Genomic DNA, 16,462 nt, shown 5'->3' with positions numbered 1-16,462 from the left:
GGCTGGCAGAGCGGCACCAAGCACAGCTGGAGCACAGCGAGGATGCGGCTGGACCACATTGCTGCTGTTGCCGGGGGATCCTCCACAGGGAATGGGTTTAACTCGGCATTTTAGGGTAGACTCTGGGCTACCTTTGCCGGCAGCTCCATGGTGGGTGCTGAGCACTGTGCAGTAGGCACAGCCCACAGCTCTGGGCTCATTCTGATAGAGCTGATTGCTTTGGAGCAGCCTTGGGAGGTGAGCGGGTCAGCTTTGGGCAAAAACATGCCATGTCTATGTGTAGAGGACCTCCCATGCTGCCCTGGCTGATCTCTCTTCCCCTCCAGCTCTTCTAACCCCACGCGCCAACTATCCCTGCACACAGTGTTGCTGCCCAGGCTCCCCGGCGAGCTGCCTGCCTGCAGCGCTGGCAGCGTGTTCTGCCCCGTGTTCTGCTTCCTTTTTCCTTCCGTAGTCCCAAAGCAGTGTGCTCCCACCAGTGCCCGAGGTCCCCGGGGCAGGAGGCAGCTCCCTTTCCATGTGCCACTGCACGGACCTCCCAGGCAGCACACTGGCTCTTGGGGAGCGTTGCACTGGGAAGGGGACACCTCGTGAGCTCCCTTAACACGTGCCGTCAGCAGTGTCAGCACTGACCTTTCCACAGATTCTTGGTTTTCTTCACTTCTCGCATTTCTTTGCAGGGATGAAGGCAGAAATCTTCCTGGGGTTGCTGGTGATCCTAAGCTTGTTCCAGGCATCTGCATCTTCTTCCGATGGTATTGCCCTTTTCTCAGGTTTTGCAGATCAGGGGCTTTTCTGAAAGGAAAGATAAAGTTAAGTCTGTAAGAGCCTGAATTATTCTACTGAAGTCCTGAAGAAGTGTCAGAAGGAGCATAGTCAGTTTGTATCTACTGTGGCAGCAATCCTAGATGTTTCGTGATTTTATCAGTTAACGTCCTATCTGATTTCTTAAGCTCACGTTAAAGGAGAGGTCAGTTCTCAGAACCACCCCATCCCCGCGGTACAACCGTCTCCCTCCCTGCACGCTGTGAAGTGGGCAGCTCCCTTAGTGCATTCATGCTGTTTTTTAAGGAGGCTGAAAACGGAACTCCCCTCTTCTTGGGGGGGCTGATTCCTGCTCTCAAAGTGAGGACTGAATTACTGTCTCTTTCTGAAGTGAACTTGCTTCAGCTGCTGCAGCGTTTGGTGAATTGGAGCTATCGGGGCTGTGGAGTTTCGGGATGGGGCAGTCACTCGCCTCTCTTCCAGCCCTGAATCACTGCTCCAACACATATAGAGACCTCTGCCTGTTAATCTACAATGTAAAATCCTCATGGAAAGCACATGTCTGACCTTTCATTTGTCTCAAATGGTGGTTCAGGCAATAATTTTTCTCACCAAGATTGTCGAAGAGGTGAACTCTGGGTTGATCACGGAAGATATTTTAAAGAATCTGGGGAGAATTTGGAGATATTTCTCCCATTTGTGCTGATTTCTGAAGTTTTCTTCTTCCCTAGAAGCTGTAGGAAAATGCTCTCACTCAGAGAAGCCCACCAGGGGCTGTCCCCTCCTGTTCTGTGACCTGCAGCCAGCAGATGACAGGGACAGAATTCATTTTTGGGAGCTCCCCCGAGCAGGAGGGGGAGCGGTGAGGGTGGTAGGAGGTTGCAGGACGGACTGGGGAAAGCAGTGGGGAAATCAGGCTGTGTATCCTTCTGCCCTGAGGTGTAGGGGGATATATATGAGCTTTGGCCAGTTGGTGCCATGGGGAAGGACCCAAACCCACCATAGGTGTATTGGCAATGTGGCTATAACCAACCTAGGATAAAAAGTGGGGGAGTAAAGACGGTGATTAGAAAAAACAGCAGATGAGAGCTCTTAATGCTGAGCTCTTAATGCTTGTCACGGCAGCCAGCGGTATCTGTGCAGGCTCTTTGAAGGCAACTGTGGCTGGAGGTGTAGAAATAAGATGAATCACATTAATTGGGGCTGCAAAATATCTTGAAGAAATAGCAACCGCTCTCCTGTGAAACTGCAGGAGGGATGATGCCTACATCTCTCACCGTGGCTATTTGAAGCCTCCACTGGTGGAGATACCCTTTTCATGCCCGGGAGTGACTCTCTCAGACTCCCCTGAGGAACATATGTATATACAGATCTCTCTCTCTCCAGAGAGCGAGCAGCAGCAATTGCTTCCAGCACTGCAGTGCTGATATCCCTGGGTGCTGTAGGCATGAAGAGAACCCCACGGCAGCACAGGGATGCTCCTGGGTGGGAGACACGCTCTCACCTCTGCTCTTTCTTTTCCCTTACGAGATCTGCCAGAGGAGCTGTTGGACGTGTCCCTCCTGAGCAGCGTGGACGAGGCCAAGCAGCTGGTGGATGCAGCCTACAAGCACACACGGGACCGGTGAGAGCTGGGGCTGGGCTCGGCTGCTGGCCTACGCTGTGTGCCCTGCCTGCACTGCAGCATCACCGGCTTTTTCTCCTTGTGCCGGCAGAGCGGGCAAGGGTGCGAGGTCCTCTGGGAGCACAGTGGGCTGTAATCCAGCATTTTGCCTGTCTTCACCCTGTTTTTACACCACGTCTCCAGTCTATTGGGTCACTAAGAGCTGTAACTGTGTCCTCCTCCATGCACGCCATTCATCCCAGCTCAGTGTTGCTTGGCTCTGTTTCATCCCTCAGGGATACTCCGAGGAGGACTGGAGCCAGCACAGGCTCCTGCTGATTTCCAGTGGTTCCCTCCTATGGAGGGGGCAAAACACTGTAGGCTGCAGTGAGGACATTTCGTGGGATCTGACAGGACAGCCCAGCTTTTGCCACCAAGGTTTGGGAACGTACGGCTTCCTACCAGCCCACACGTATCCTCCTTCAGCAGCCATCCTCCGAAACCCCTCGCTGGCTTAGGGACCCCTCCATCTGAGAGGAGGCTCCAGCAGCATTAAGATAGGGTGACTTGGAGATGTTTGGGACCTCTGGACGGAGACTGGCACCTGCAGACACTGATGAGCTGGATAACAGTTGGGTGAGGTTTGCTTGCCTTAAGGGTGGAAAGACCTAAGATTTGTCTTCTGGCAGGTGGAGCTGGGCAATTTAAGAGATTCCCTTCCTGCAACTCATTCTGCTCCTTTTCCAGGGAGCAGCCCGGCTCTCTTCCAGCTACCACGCAGGGAGGGAGATGACTCTGCCTTTGTCTGCAATTCAGACTAGTGACACGCCGGGAGAGCTGGGCTGCCCGAAGCTCAGGTGTGTAACCTGCAGGACTCTTGGCTTTGCCCCATTTCAGTCCTGCAGATTTTGTTTTATTCTCGCTTGCAGCATAAAGGAGCACCTGCAGAATGATGCCTTGACCCCAATAGAGCTTCTGGGATATTTCAAACAGCCGGTGGCGGGGACTCGGGCTGCCGTTCGGGCTGCAGATTACATGGAAACCACCCTGACCCTCCTCAAGGAGAAGCTGCGATGGGCTGTGAGGGGGGACTTCAATGTCACAGGTAGGGATCTCACTTTGCTGGGAGGAAGCAGAGGAGGAAGATGTGGGGCTTGGTCACTGGGGCTTTGTGGGACTTGGGAGTAGGGAATGAAAGGGGGTTATGATGGGCCACTACTCAAATCCCTCCCATGCAACTGCAGTGGGGCAAAGCTGAGTTATTTTTCTGTGCTCTCTTTCCATCTTAAAAAATTATTTGGGGGTTTATCTGTTAATGAAAGTGCTTTGTGCACTTTCCTGGTTCTTTCTGCAATATAGCGGTTAATGTACCAGTGGGTCAAAGCTTGTAAGGCTTTGCTAGATAATATTCTTTTGCTTGAGTAGGGAATGAGCAAACACAGAGGTTGTGACTCACAGTAGCTCAACCCCAAGGGAAGCAGATTTTCTGCCAGACTTCAGCTAGCAATAGTCGAAGTCGCTGCCAGGTTGTTCTGCATCGGGAACAGGATGCTGTGAGAAAGGCACAAATAGAGAATGAGAACAGAGCCATGTGAAAGGCCGTTTCAGCGTGTGTCTTGAAGGAGCAGTGTCCTCCATGAGGTGGCAGTCCTGGCCTCCCGGCACGGCCAGTTTGCTGAGAGCAGAAGGCAAATTAGGGGCAGTAAGAGAAACAGTTCAGGGAGGCACAGGGAGGGCTCCTGCCGTATAAAGATGAACTCATGGGGATCCCCAGCATTACAGCAAAGCGCTGGCAGGCCAAGACACACGTCGTGGGGCGCTCAGCATCGCTCCAGGATGGGGTGGGCGGGAAGAGGGAGGCAGGGCTGCCTGTGCTCTGCTCCAGCTTCTCCATCCAGGAGCGATGCTCCAGCATCCAGCACCTCTCCAGACCAGCCGGCTGCCACCTCTCATCGCCTGCCCAGGAGGCAGCAGCGGCTTCTTAAACCATGCTGTGACCCAAACTGTTGGTGGCAGCAGCGACTAGGAAACCTCCAAGGGACTCGGGATGTGGTGTGGTAGCAGCGATAGTCAAGAAGGCTTTGCTGGTTGAACTGGGCCACTTATCCCCCATGCATGGGGAAATCTGCACGCTGGAAATGCAAAGCCAGCGTCCCCTTGTGCTTGCCCAGCCACCTGATGGTTTCTTCTCCAGGCAGCTCTGAACAGTGGTGATACACACCGGTGGCTGCTTCACAGGGGGGAAAAAACTTGTAACACACCACTAGGATGACTGTAGCTGTTAGCAATTTATGGTGGAGATAAAAAGGGAGGGGAGAGGAAGGAAAAAGGATTGCTAATGCTAGAAAATCATCCTGCTGCTGCACAGGCAGCAATCTTATTTATAAGATTTGACCACAACTTTGTTGGGTTTAATGCTTTCCAAACCAGAAAAAGCAATCTGCTGCTCTAGAGAGCATCCTCAGCACATCTTCGAGCAAGACGACCTTAAATGACAGCCCCCTGTGCTCTTCCGGATGATACTGTGATAAGAAACCATTTCAAGGGTACAAGAAGGAAAACTTTTTACGGAGCCTGGGAGGTACCGCAAACCCAGCAGTGCTGGTATGTTCCTGCGTGTTTATTTTCTGTTGTTACCTGGCAGACTTGCTGACACCGGCTCAGCTGGGGATGATTTTCAAGGCAAGTGGATGTGACCAGCAGGATAAGAAAATTAATTGTGATGCTTCTCGCCACTACCGAACAATCACTGGCGAGTGCAACAACAGGTGAGGGGGCTGTGTCAACAGGAGGATGGATGGATGGATGGGTCCTCCAGCAGTAGAACTAGAGCCATGTGCCCAAAGATGATCCATGTAGTATGCCTTCTTTACGGTTTTACACCTCACAGTGTTGTTTCCAAGATGTGTGGAGCTTTTAATTACAGTCCTGCTTGGTGTTTTACCTGAACTAGATCTTTGGCCAAAATGTGAATAGCTCTGTGTTGGGGACTGACTCTCCAGCCCAGGGTCTCTGTCATCAGGCTGCATCTTTCTTCTTCCTCCTGGGCTTTGTCTGGCTCTGCCCCTTTGCAGAGTCTCAAAGGGCTTCCTGACCCAAACCCACACCGGGGCATGATCTGGCCATCTCCCTGCCCCACGTTGTGTGTAGGAGGAGCTCTGGCACACGGGCTGGGAGAGAGCACCTTCTGCACGTCCCGTTCTTGGACAAATGGAGGGGCATGACTGTAATGTGAGAGACAAGGGAAGCTGTGCTAAACAGTGGAGTGTTTTAAAAGGGACAGTATAGGAGCATTCCCCATCCCTCCCCTGTTCTTACCAAGAACCTGGTAGGCAGAGCATCTCCTGGGAGCACCTCAGGCAGAGGAAGGAGTTCGGACAGCTCTGCCTGCCTAGGGGATGCTTTAGCCTTCAGGTATTGCATAAGAAGCAGAGAGTTACCTGCCTCCTTCCTTTTTCAGACAGCGGTGTCTTCATTCAGGAGGGGGATCTGGGCTCTGGGATAAGGACAGGTCCATCACACCTGAACCAGACCCTGAAGCCCTGGAGAAGGTGGGCTCAGCTGTGCACTGTGCTCTGTGTCCCTCCGTTGCTTGGCCCTAGGCAGTGTTACACCACGGTGTATGACAGGCAACCAGAGAACACATCTTATACGTGCACTCCAAAATTAAATATATTATTAGTCTAATTAAGGCTTTAACGGTCTAATCAAACTATAATAACCACTTAGTCCAATTACAACATAGTAACACTCACAATCCAAATCACCCCATTTATATTAAAGATCACTGGTAATACCATTAAATGAACAGGCATAAGTCTCTGCCCCTTTTCTCTGACGTTAAGTTTTCACCTTTGTTTTCCACCCATGGTCTGAGGCCGAGGGCCCTTTTTCAGGCTGGATGACGCAAGGAGTCACCAGCAACCTGAGTTCTTGCCGGGGAGAAGCTGAGGCTTGGTGTGTATTATTGTTATTGTAGTTATTATTATTAAACCTGAGGCTTATTGATAGCACCGAACCCATACGGCTGCAGCAGCTCCCCGACCATTGTACATCGCTGTGTGGTCCCATTCCAAGGTTCCTGTCTCTCTCCACATCCATGAGCTCTTGGCCCTGCCATGATCCTAATGACACTGTTTGCTGTTCTTCCATTCACTCTGCCAGGAGAAACCCATCACTAGGAGCTTCAAACAGGGCTCTGGTCAGATGGTTGCCAGGAGAATATGAGGATGGCGTGTCAGTCCCCCACGGGTGGACAGAAGGAAAGCGTTTCTCTGGATTCCCCTTTCCACTGGTAATGTTTGTAACAGTCATTTGAAAACGCAGTATCAGGGCTTAGGGATCGCCAGTGCTTGGATAGATCACAGGCGTCAAAGTGCATGTCCGCCAGCGGGCATGGTGGCCGCCAGGAGGAGAAGTTAAATCACCAACTTCAGGTTGGTCGTATGAGAATCTCCAGGGTGATCTGGAGAAATGCTTTCTAACTCCCACACTTTCAGGAAAAGCAAAGGAAAATTAATCTGATTACTGCAGAAGCACGGAATAAAGAAAGAATTACACAATGTGTTCTTTTAGATTAAGTGCCTTTAAGCCAAAGTAATTTACTCACCTTTTTTGATTTTTGGTTTGTGGAAGCTGGTTGTCTCCTGAAAAGCAATATGCCACAGGGTAAAATGAACAAGTGAATTAAAAAATATCCAGCTAGAAATTCTGTGTGTGGGTCCATGGGCGGAGTGATCTATGGGGGTGCATGTGGCTCTCGTGGCGCCTGGTTGGGAGCAGGGACACTGTGATGTGGTTTCTGGTCACTTGGGCTTCGTGCAACAACAGCATTAATGAGGAGCTCTGCGATCTTCTGGGTTGTGTGCCTTATGCTCGTGGTTCCTTGTACTTCCTAACTCTGCTCTACAGCACAGTGTCAGGGCTTGAGTGGAGTTTTGACCACTTTTTCTGTAGTAATACATGAAGGAAGAACTGGTGGGGGAATTGTGATGGATGGGGAAGGGATGAGAAGGGAAGAGGGCTTTGGGAGAGCGTCCTGCTAGAAGGAGTTTACTGAGATAACTTTCAGAAATTCCCAAAGACTTCTTTTTTTCCACACTTCTATTTCAAAGCGTTCTTTTAAAATCTTTTGCCTCCTTTTCCCAGGCTATTCAGTATGGCTCTTGCTCAGCTGCTTCCATATGTCCATCAAGGGATATCTTGGCCTAGAGGCTCAGGAACCTGGCTAGAGCCAGAACAATGCAATGCTCAGCAAAGGGGGCACTCAGTAATGCCTTCCAACTCAGAGATTTGGGTTTTTTTCTGTGAATTATAAGGAACGCCTTGTGAATTTTTGCTGATGACCCTACGAACTGATGCACCCATTCGTACAAGTCATTTCCTAACACACATGTTCTGCCTTCATCCCCTGCAGGTTCGAAAAGTGTCAAACGAGATTGTCCGCTTCCCCCCTGGGCAGCTCAGGATGGACCAGCAGAGATCACGCATGTTCATGCAGTGGGGCCAGTTTATTGACCATGACCTGGATTTCAGTCCGGACACCCCAGCCAGAGTCACCTTCAGTGGCAAGGTGGACTGTGACACCAGCTGTGCCAAGCAGCCCCCTTGCTTTCCCATCAAGGTACAGCCAGCATTCTTCTTGCAGGGAAGAGGGGGAAAGGGTGTCTACCTTCCAACCAGGAGATGTCGGTGGCTCTCACGGTCCTTGGCCATGGAGGGACATCCTCCCAGAGCAGGCCAAGGGGGTCAGACCACTGTCTGTAAGGTGGCGGTGCTGGGTCGCAGGGGCTGTCCCCAGATGTCAGGCACAGTCACAGCCTGTCTTTCCCCCATTTCCAACCATTTACCCATTTCCCTCAATGATACGGCTTTGCTTTGGTGGTATGGTGCAAAGGCAACATGGGTGATGCCTGGATTATAGTAAATGTGTCAGAGACAGGTGTCAATGGGTGTCAATATCCCAGCAAATCCATGTCCCTTTGATGGTTAAATACTCAGTAGTGCATGGGGCAAGGAAGTGATGAGCATCTCCCAATAGTGGCTAAGGCATTAGCACGATAGTCACATTGGCGTCTCCGCTCCAGTCTCCGCTTAATGATGTACATGTCCACCCTGCAGCCCTGCTCTCCTGCCTTTGAAGATGTACTGCAGCTCTGGCTCTCCCATGTACCTGTATTTCCTTTCAAGGAAAACTGTGAAGGGATGGAGCATCACTGAGTATTTGCCCAACATGCTTTTGAGAATGCAGGCAGGGTCACAAGTTCTGGATGAAGACAACTGTCCACAATGTAGATATGAACACTCGACTCCAACATGAGATAGGAACCTGAGCTTTACAGATTCAATCCGATATGTATATATTCAGTGGAAAAAGTTTAGGTATCCATAGGACTTTATGGAAATTTAGGCTTCTCCAGGCTTTCATGCATATTTGGGACTTGGACTCCTAAAATAGTATCTTTGCTGTCAATCTGACCCTTCATATCTGGGATTTATGACTGATCTCCATGCTATCTAGCATGGGGACTGTCTTTGAAATGGCTCATGCCTGGCTTTTCTTACGGCTGTATTATCACAGTGCAGTTTCTGCACCCCTGAACTGGTGATGAATTATTCTTTTCTCTTTCTGCAGATCCCACCCAATGACCCACGAATTAAAAACACGAGAGATTGCCTTCCTTTCTTCCGCTCAGCTCCCGCTTGTACCAGCGGCAGAGCAATTCGAGATCAGATCAACGCGCTCACCTCCTTTCTTGACGGCAGCATGGTGTATGGCAGTGAAGTGCCTTTGGCCAACAAACTGAGGGATCAGACCAACCAGCTGGGCTTGCTGGCTGTTAACCGGAATTTCACTGATAGGGGGAAGGCATATATGCCCTTCGACAGCATGCGGAAGGACCCCTGCCTTATAGTCAGCAGGGGAGCTAAAATCCCTTGCTTTCTTGCAGGTAAGTTGGGTACAGGCACCCCTAACCCTGAAATCCAGAGCAAACAATTCCACCAGCTCCAGTTCATTTCTTTAATTGTTTGGTTTTCTTATTTAAGTAGAAAATGGAGCATAGCAAAACATCATGAAAGACTGAGACAGGCTGTGCTAGGTAGGAGAAAGGTCTTCACCGTCTCCGAGTCTTCTTTGTGACTATATGCCCGGGGTGAAGCTGTCCCATCTGTGCTCGGCAGCTCTGGTGTAGGGCCCAGAGAGCACATGGGGCTGCTGGAGGTGACCTGGGAACCAGCGCAATGATGGAGCCGAGCAAACGCGCCAATAGCAGACTGGCCTGAAGGCAATGTCCATACGTGTCATTTGGTGGCTGTCTCTCTCCCATCAGGGTGGGTACAGTTGTGTTGGTGCTGGGTCACCTCCATGAAACATTTGCCTGTGCTGCTGCACATCAGTGCGTCTGGTGCACTGTGAGAGGAGCTTAGATCCCAGCTGGATGGAGAATGAGGCTAGCCGCAGGCCGAGGTGACCTTTTAAGATGTGTCCCAATTGCTGAGAAGGCTTGGGTGCAGTAGCAGCACGCCGGCCAGGACATCAGCACAGGCCTTCAGTCCACCAAGACAGCCTCCTGCTCCATTTATCCTTTGTCACACTTTTGGCATCCTCTTGACCACTTCTTCAACCCAAAATAGCTCCTTTTGTCCTGGGCACAGCCTCCCAAAGCCACGCTTCCCCTCCAGCCAAAGCACAGTACAGCCACCACAACCTTCCCATCTGCTGCCGTTTGCTGTCTTCTCCTGTCCCCAGCACACAGAGACAAAACAACGGACCTCCTGGAGCCCTGAGCATTGCTCCCTTCTCCCTGGTCCCTGCTGGGGAGGACCAGAATGTTGCCACAAGCCTGCGGGACCCCAGGGCGGGACGTTTCTGATATACCTTGTGAATTAGTGTCTCACTCCCTGGTCCTTTTCTTTTGGTGAGCAGGACCTCCTGGCTAACTCCTGCTGGCTCTGGCCACACTGGGCTGCTCATGGCACTGCCGGAGAAAGCTTGAGGGCACAACAGATCTCATCAGCTGTGGAGCTGATTTCTATTCCCTCGGTCCCCTACATATCTGGCCTAAGCTCCTCTGGACAACATTCCCATGGTCCGTGGATACCATCAGGACCTGGTGGTGGGTCTGGTGGGAGAGCTCTGCTTGGTGTCATCCTCCAGCACCCACCTTTTAAGCTCTTGGTGTTTATGTTTCCTTCAGCCTCTCACACCTCTCCGGCTGTCCCATCCGTTGTTCCACGTCTTCAGCTGCTTCCCCAATTCCGTGCAGGTCTCTCCTTGGTGAGGACCACGCAGGACCTGTGACCAAAGGCAGATGCCCGGTGAGGAGCAGAGCGGGCAGGTGTATCGGATGCTTCCCAGGGTGGGCTCCCAGTCCCCAGGACTCTGCAGCCAGGGGCTGCTGGAGCAGTTGCTGTTCTATAGCTGGTACATAGCCATCAACGAATTTATAGCGAACAGTTCAGGCTGGCTCGGAAGCTCCTTTGAAAATTCAGTGTCTTATCTGTGACTGTTCCGGTCCCTGAGAACTGGGGAAATTATACGTGTGCAGTTGCCTAACAGGGTTCAGCGATTGCCTACTGGAGCTCTGTTGGAAGCCCTGGGTGGATGCATTCTGCTCGAGGAAACCTCACAGTGCTTCTTTTGTTTCTTCTTCCGCAGTCTCCCACAGACAGCCTTTGACAGTAAATGAAAAGGGCTCTGTGCTGAATGCAAGAGCTAATCCCTCTATTTACTATGGGACTAGGGGACTAAATATGTCATATTTACTTTTCTCTGAGTGCCTCTTTATACTCTCATCACCTGCTTGCTCTTGGGTTTCCTGCCCTAGATGTTTGAAGAAGGATTTAATATTTCATTGTGATGCTGTTTGTAGTTTATTCCTTCAAGTTGTGACTGATTCTGCTTTTGCTTTTGCTCACCAGAGAGCTTGATTGTGACTGTCATCTTGCTTTGGCCATAGTTTCAGCTGGTTTTAAGGGTGTCTTCTGACTTTCAGAGCTCCCTTGGCCATCCTGACTTCCCTCTGCCCATTTTCATTCCTCTCTTGAGCTGTGAGCTGTCTTTCTGATATGGGAGTCTGGAGAACACCTACCTGTATTTAGCTTCTTAAGTTAATGCTCCTAGCCTTTATTTGAAAAAAGCTTCCCCATCTCTCTGTGATGCTGAGCACAACCATAGTGGCATCTTGGCTTTTGCTGCCTCAGCAGAAGTTTGGCTTTTCACTGGTGCTCTCCAACCCTCAGGGCCCAGACCCTGGTTTCCTTCTCCTCCTGTGTGTTTCCTACCCATCTTCTTCACAATGCAGATATCGAGACATCTAAAAATTTCTCATGTGCGTGCTTCCCAATGTGACATTCGCCTCCTTCCAGTGGGAAGCAGCCAAGCAGCAGGTCACTGGCAGTAAAAGTCTGCTCACTTGTGACACTCCTAGGTGATTCTCGAGCAAACGAGATGCTGGAGCTGGCGTGCATGCACACACTCTTTGTGCGGGAGCACAACCGCCTGGCTAGAGGGCTGAAGAGATTAAATCCCCACTGGAATGGAGAGAAGCTCTACCAGGAGGCACGAAAGATCCTGGGTGCCATGATCCAGGTACCAGCCACTATGTCCTGGCTCTGCTGCCTTGTCTTCCAGTCTCACAGAGTTAACGTGATGGGCTTTGTTAGTGTGGGGTGTCCAAAGGGTGCAGTATTTTGGGGTGCAAATGACCAACTTCTTTCCACCAGGCCCTTTCGTCCAAAGCAAAATCACATGGAGATATCTGAAATAACAAGCACAGAGGGGTCCCCCTCTGTGGAAATTTTGATGTCCCTCTACTGTTAAATTTCCAATTTGCTTGATGGGTTTTTAACTGCACATTTTTCTTTGGGAAACATGGGGACAGAAAAGCCAGAGGAAAAGTTTTTCTAACCAGTGTTTGGTACAGGATAAAAATGGTACTGGAGGCTTGGATTAAAATTCCTCTGGGTTGTGAGTCTCCTCCTCTCAAGAAGCTCCCTGTGCTGGTGGGTGCAACCAGCCATGGCATTCCTCTGTCCTTACTGCTTTGGGGCAAAGAGCCCCTCGGGACTGTGCTGCACCACAGGCTTCGCCCTGAATGAGATCCTAGGGTCACACCTCTCAAGGTCTCTTGTCCAGCCTCCGGTTTGGAGCAGGACCAGCTTCAAAGCCAGGTGAGGTTTCACAGCCAACAGAAAAGGCCGGCTCCTATGAGAGAAGACGAGATGGGGTTTCCAAAGGCAGTGTTTAGTCATACCTAATTGGAAACCTGTCTTCTGAGTTGGCTCAACAAACAAACAAACAAAAAAAGCAGGAATATCTAAAGGTTTAAGTTTTTAAAACTGTCAATTTAAATATTATGGTATTGTTGAATAAACATGTTGGGTAGGCTGATGTGGAGAGGCTCAAACAATTGTACTAAAAGCATTGTCTCCATTGTCACGGGAGAGGCTCAAACAATTGTACTAAAAGCAGTCTCCATTGTCACATTTGGATCAATGGTTTCATCTTTTTTGCAATTTTCAGACAATTAAGACATTTTCACCCACTGACAAAGAATTTGATTTTTTAAATTATATTGTGCAGCCTCCTCAAGATCCCAAAGAGACGTGAGACAAGGGTTGGAAACCTCTACTATGGGAGGACTAACACAGCTGCCCGTGGGTGGTGATATCATGCATGCCAACACTGTTGACACTTTCTTTATCATCTGAAGCACGTAGGGTTGGAGGGAGGAGAAAATGCATTTCCACCTGGCTGATGGGAGTGGCCTCTACCTATAGGACAAGGAGGGAATATTTGGGAGGATTTAGTAGGCTTTCATCTTGCTCTGACCTGCCAAGCTGTTGAGGCAGGGAAGAGCATGTCTGGGGACACCTGAGTGCCAAGTCCTCAGCACCAGCGGGCAGAGGATCCTGGTGCACAGGCAGAGGATGAGCGGGGGTCAGGCACGAGCAGTGTCCGTGCTTCCTGATGTTCCTGAAGCAGTTATGTCCACTTTGCATTTTCATGCAAATCACTGCATATTCATGCAAATTTCATCACTGCTAGAGAGTGTAGTGATCCCACCATGCATGGTTGGAGAAACCAGGAGCCCAGGCAGTGGCCTGCAGTGCCTGTGTCTGTGCCTGGAGCTGCCCCGCCTGTGGCATGGTACAATGGCCAGGTGCAGAAGCAGCTTTGAACCAAGGCCACGGAGCTGAAGAAACAAAAATGTCACTCAACAGTGCCAGAAAGGATCATCACTGGACTGCCAGAGCGGCTGGGTGAAGGTCTGATGAGGTGAAAGAAAGGTTGGCCCTGGGGAGTCTCTCTGCTCCCCATCTGCGCTGGCAAAATCTCCTACATAAATACATCAAAGAAGTTCAGTGTGACAGCTCCTGTAGTTTGAGACACGAACAATAACTTTGCTTCCAATGAAACTGATGGCCAAGCAATTAATGATTCACACTTTCCTTGTTTCCCCCTAGATTATAACCTACAGGGACTACCTGCCTCTTCTGTTGGGAACCAGTTTCTGGAGGTTGATTCCTTACTACCGGGGCTACAATGAGTCTGTGGATCCTCGAATATCCAATGTCTTCACCCTGGCTTTTCGTTTTGCTCATGCTTCTGTTCCCCCAACTGTTGACCGCTTAAATCAAAATTACAAGCCCATGGGTCCCAAAATTCAACTCAGAAATGCCTTCTTTGCTGTCTGGAGGATCGTTAAAGAAGGTAAAGCCTCTCTCGTACTGCTGCAGTGTAAGTTTATTTCATTTAGCCTTTTCTGCCCTCTCTGGATGAGCTCCTGCTTCAGCCAAACTTAAAAGCCGTTTGCATTAAATGTATTAAATGACCTTTATTACCAGCCAGAGTTTTTCCCGACACAGCTGTTCTCTGCAGTCAAATGCGGCCCGTGTTATTTTGAAGCATGCAGTCTGATTGCTTAATTGCTGTAGACTCTAAGAACGTTATTCGAAGTATTTTCTTTTTAATTTTTTAAGTGCAGGAAAATTGTTTCTCTTGTAGTAGAAGCTTATAATTAAATATAAGCTGCGTTCAGCTCTCCTGAGCCTCTTACACACACACTTGCCACCCTGCACTGCTCACAAGTCCCTGTATAACTGTTGCAGGTGGTATTGAGCCCTTTCTCCGGAGCCTGATGGCTAATCAGGCCAAGCTGATGACACAGCAGCAAATGGTCGTGGATGAGCTCCGGGATCGGATGTTTGAGCAGGTTGAAAGGATTGGGCTTGATTTACCTGCGCTTAACATGCAGCGTAGCAGAGATCATGGCCTCCCGGGTAAGTTGGCTGTGGGAGCAGAGCTCACAAAGAAAAACAGGGGGAAATCAGGCACTCTTGTGACTGAACATTGAGAAATATCTCCAGTCCATGCTTGGCTGAAATTACTTTTTCCCAAACCTTTTCATCATTTCTGTACGACCATAGGTAGGCGAATAGGAGGTTGAGCAATGAAGTCAGAGCCTGGCTGGAGCTGGAGGAGACACACGGCCAGAAGAACATGGGGCATTGCACAGACCAGAGTCAAGTGTTCAGTAACTGACTCATTTGTATTGTTGTTCAAACGGCAAAATTGGGAAAGTACTTCAGCAACAAGTTTGCAGGAGTGGAATTAGGGCCAGAAGTCTTGGCTTCTCTCCAAGCATCTGTAGTGGTCCAGCCCAAGCCGCACATGACTGGAAGAGCAGATCGCAATACGTGAGGAAAAATCTTGTCGTAATTTCTCTATAAAGGCTGTGTCCCAGACAAAAAGCATGTCAGAACCACTCTCAGGGCTCTGCAAGATGCAAAAACTGTGTAATGGCATTGCAAGATGGTCTTGAGAAATAGATTGTTGATAGGACTTTACAACTGGCTCATGGGTGTGTCGTTGCCTAACAGTGTTATTAGGCTGATGTAAGCTGCTGTGTCAGGAATGTCCTGGGAAATGCAATAGGGCTCACTTTGAAACTGTGGTGAAAAGCATGCTGGATTCACAGGCTTTAAGCCCGACAGAGGCTTTGCAGTACATCCAGGTGCATGGTCAGGTCACAGGATTGCTCTGCCTTTGCTGCAACAAAAGGTGGTCATTTTTCCATGCTTTATCTAGGAACACTATTGTGCAGAACCTGATCTGAACACAAATCCTGAATTTATAGCTTTGCTGATCTGCTGCAGTGGAACTGAAATGTATTTCTAGTGTGAATTTGTGTTTAGCTCCTAGCCTTTGGGTCTCAGCCCACCCCTGAGTGCTACTGTACTCCTTGATGTTAGACAACCTGTGAAGGGGAAGACAGTATAGCAAGATCAAAAAAGCTTCCTAATCCTTTTTCTGATAAAGCAAATACTCAGTCTCCTTGAATTGTTTGATAGTGGTGTTATCCAGGCACCATATGCTGTACTGTTTTCTCTGAATTCTCCCCAGTTTTTAGACATCCTGCTCACAGCAGAGATGTATGCTGCAGCATCATCTCATCTCTGCACCTATCAGTTCACTGAGTTGGTAGGTGGGAGGACGCATTAGTGCTCCATAGACTTTTCCTCTACTTAAGCAGCCATTTGATAGGACACTGAGTGGCAAATTGCCCTTTGCTGGGTACGTCCACCAAGATGCAGAATTATGCACCGGTTGTGGTCCAGTGGATTTTCAGCTGTTTGCAGTACAGAAAAATTAGTCCAGCTGGCAAAGTCCAGCCGCCCTCTTCCACCTGAAGTAACCTGGGCTATGTAAAGCTCTCTTTGCAGTGTGGGATGGCTTGTCCCTGTGGCTAGACAGGGGCACAAGTGAGACCAGCTGCAGGGAAGTACGTGGCCACTGTCCTGTTGTACAGAAAGAGGTAGCATCAACATCTTGTCCAGATTCACTTTCAATGAAGGCAACATCAAAGAGTTTTGTGAGGACCTCTCTCCTGTGGCTCTAGCTGAAGGTATTTGAGACTGTATGCTCCCTTAGGGTTCCTGGGTCACAGGACATGATGAGACAGCCATTAGGCATGCCCAGACCCTTCATCTGAGCACCCACAGCACAGGGTTAGGAGCAGTCACAGCACACGCAGGATCAGGTGCCTGAACATAGGTCTCCTTTGCTATTTGAAATGCCCTGGTGTCGCT

At 49.8% G+C, this 16,462-nt stretch overlaps 1 protein-coding gene across 1 annotated transcript in view; it reads left to right on the top strand.

Annotated features, from left to right (window-relative positions):
* Positions 1–682: 682 nt before the first annotated feature.
* The window catches only part of LOC104083380 (myeloperoxidase-like), a 19,399-nt gene continuing 3,619 nt past the window's right edge, over positions 683–16,462 (top strand). The window contains exons 1-10 of the mRNA XM_009586850.1: positions 683–755; positions 2,296–2,389; positions 3,298–3,473; positions 5,013–5,136; positions 6,533–6,662; positions 7,785–7,991; positions 9,003–9,318; positions 11,800–11,960; positions 13,838–14,084; positions 14,483–14,653. Of these exons, the coding sequence (XP_009585145.1) occupies positions 683–755; positions 2,296–2,389; positions 3,298–3,473; positions 5,013–5,136; positions 6,533–6,662; positions 7,785–7,991; positions 9,003–9,318; positions 11,800–11,960; positions 13,838–14,084; positions 14,483–14,653 (1,699 nt within the window). The remainder of the gene's footprint in view (positions 756–2,295; positions 2,390–3,297; positions 3,474–5,012; positions 5,137–6,532; positions 6,663–7,784; positions 7,992–9,002; positions 9,319–11,799; positions 11,961–13,837; positions 14,085–14,482; positions 14,654–16,462) is intronic.

This window comes from Fulmarus glacialis, unplaced genomic scaffold, assembly GCF_000690835.1.
Source record: "Fulmarus glacialis isolate BGI_N327 unplaced genomic scaffold, ASM69083v1 scaffold1401, whole genome shotgun sequence".
In the NCBI taxonomy this organism is placed as follows: Eukaryota; Metazoa; Chordata; class Aves; order Procellariiformes; family Procellariidae; genus Fulmarus; species Fulmarus glacialis.
The sequence above is the reverse complement of the archived record's forward strand: the minus strand, read 5'-3'. Positions and strand labels throughout refer to the sequence as shown.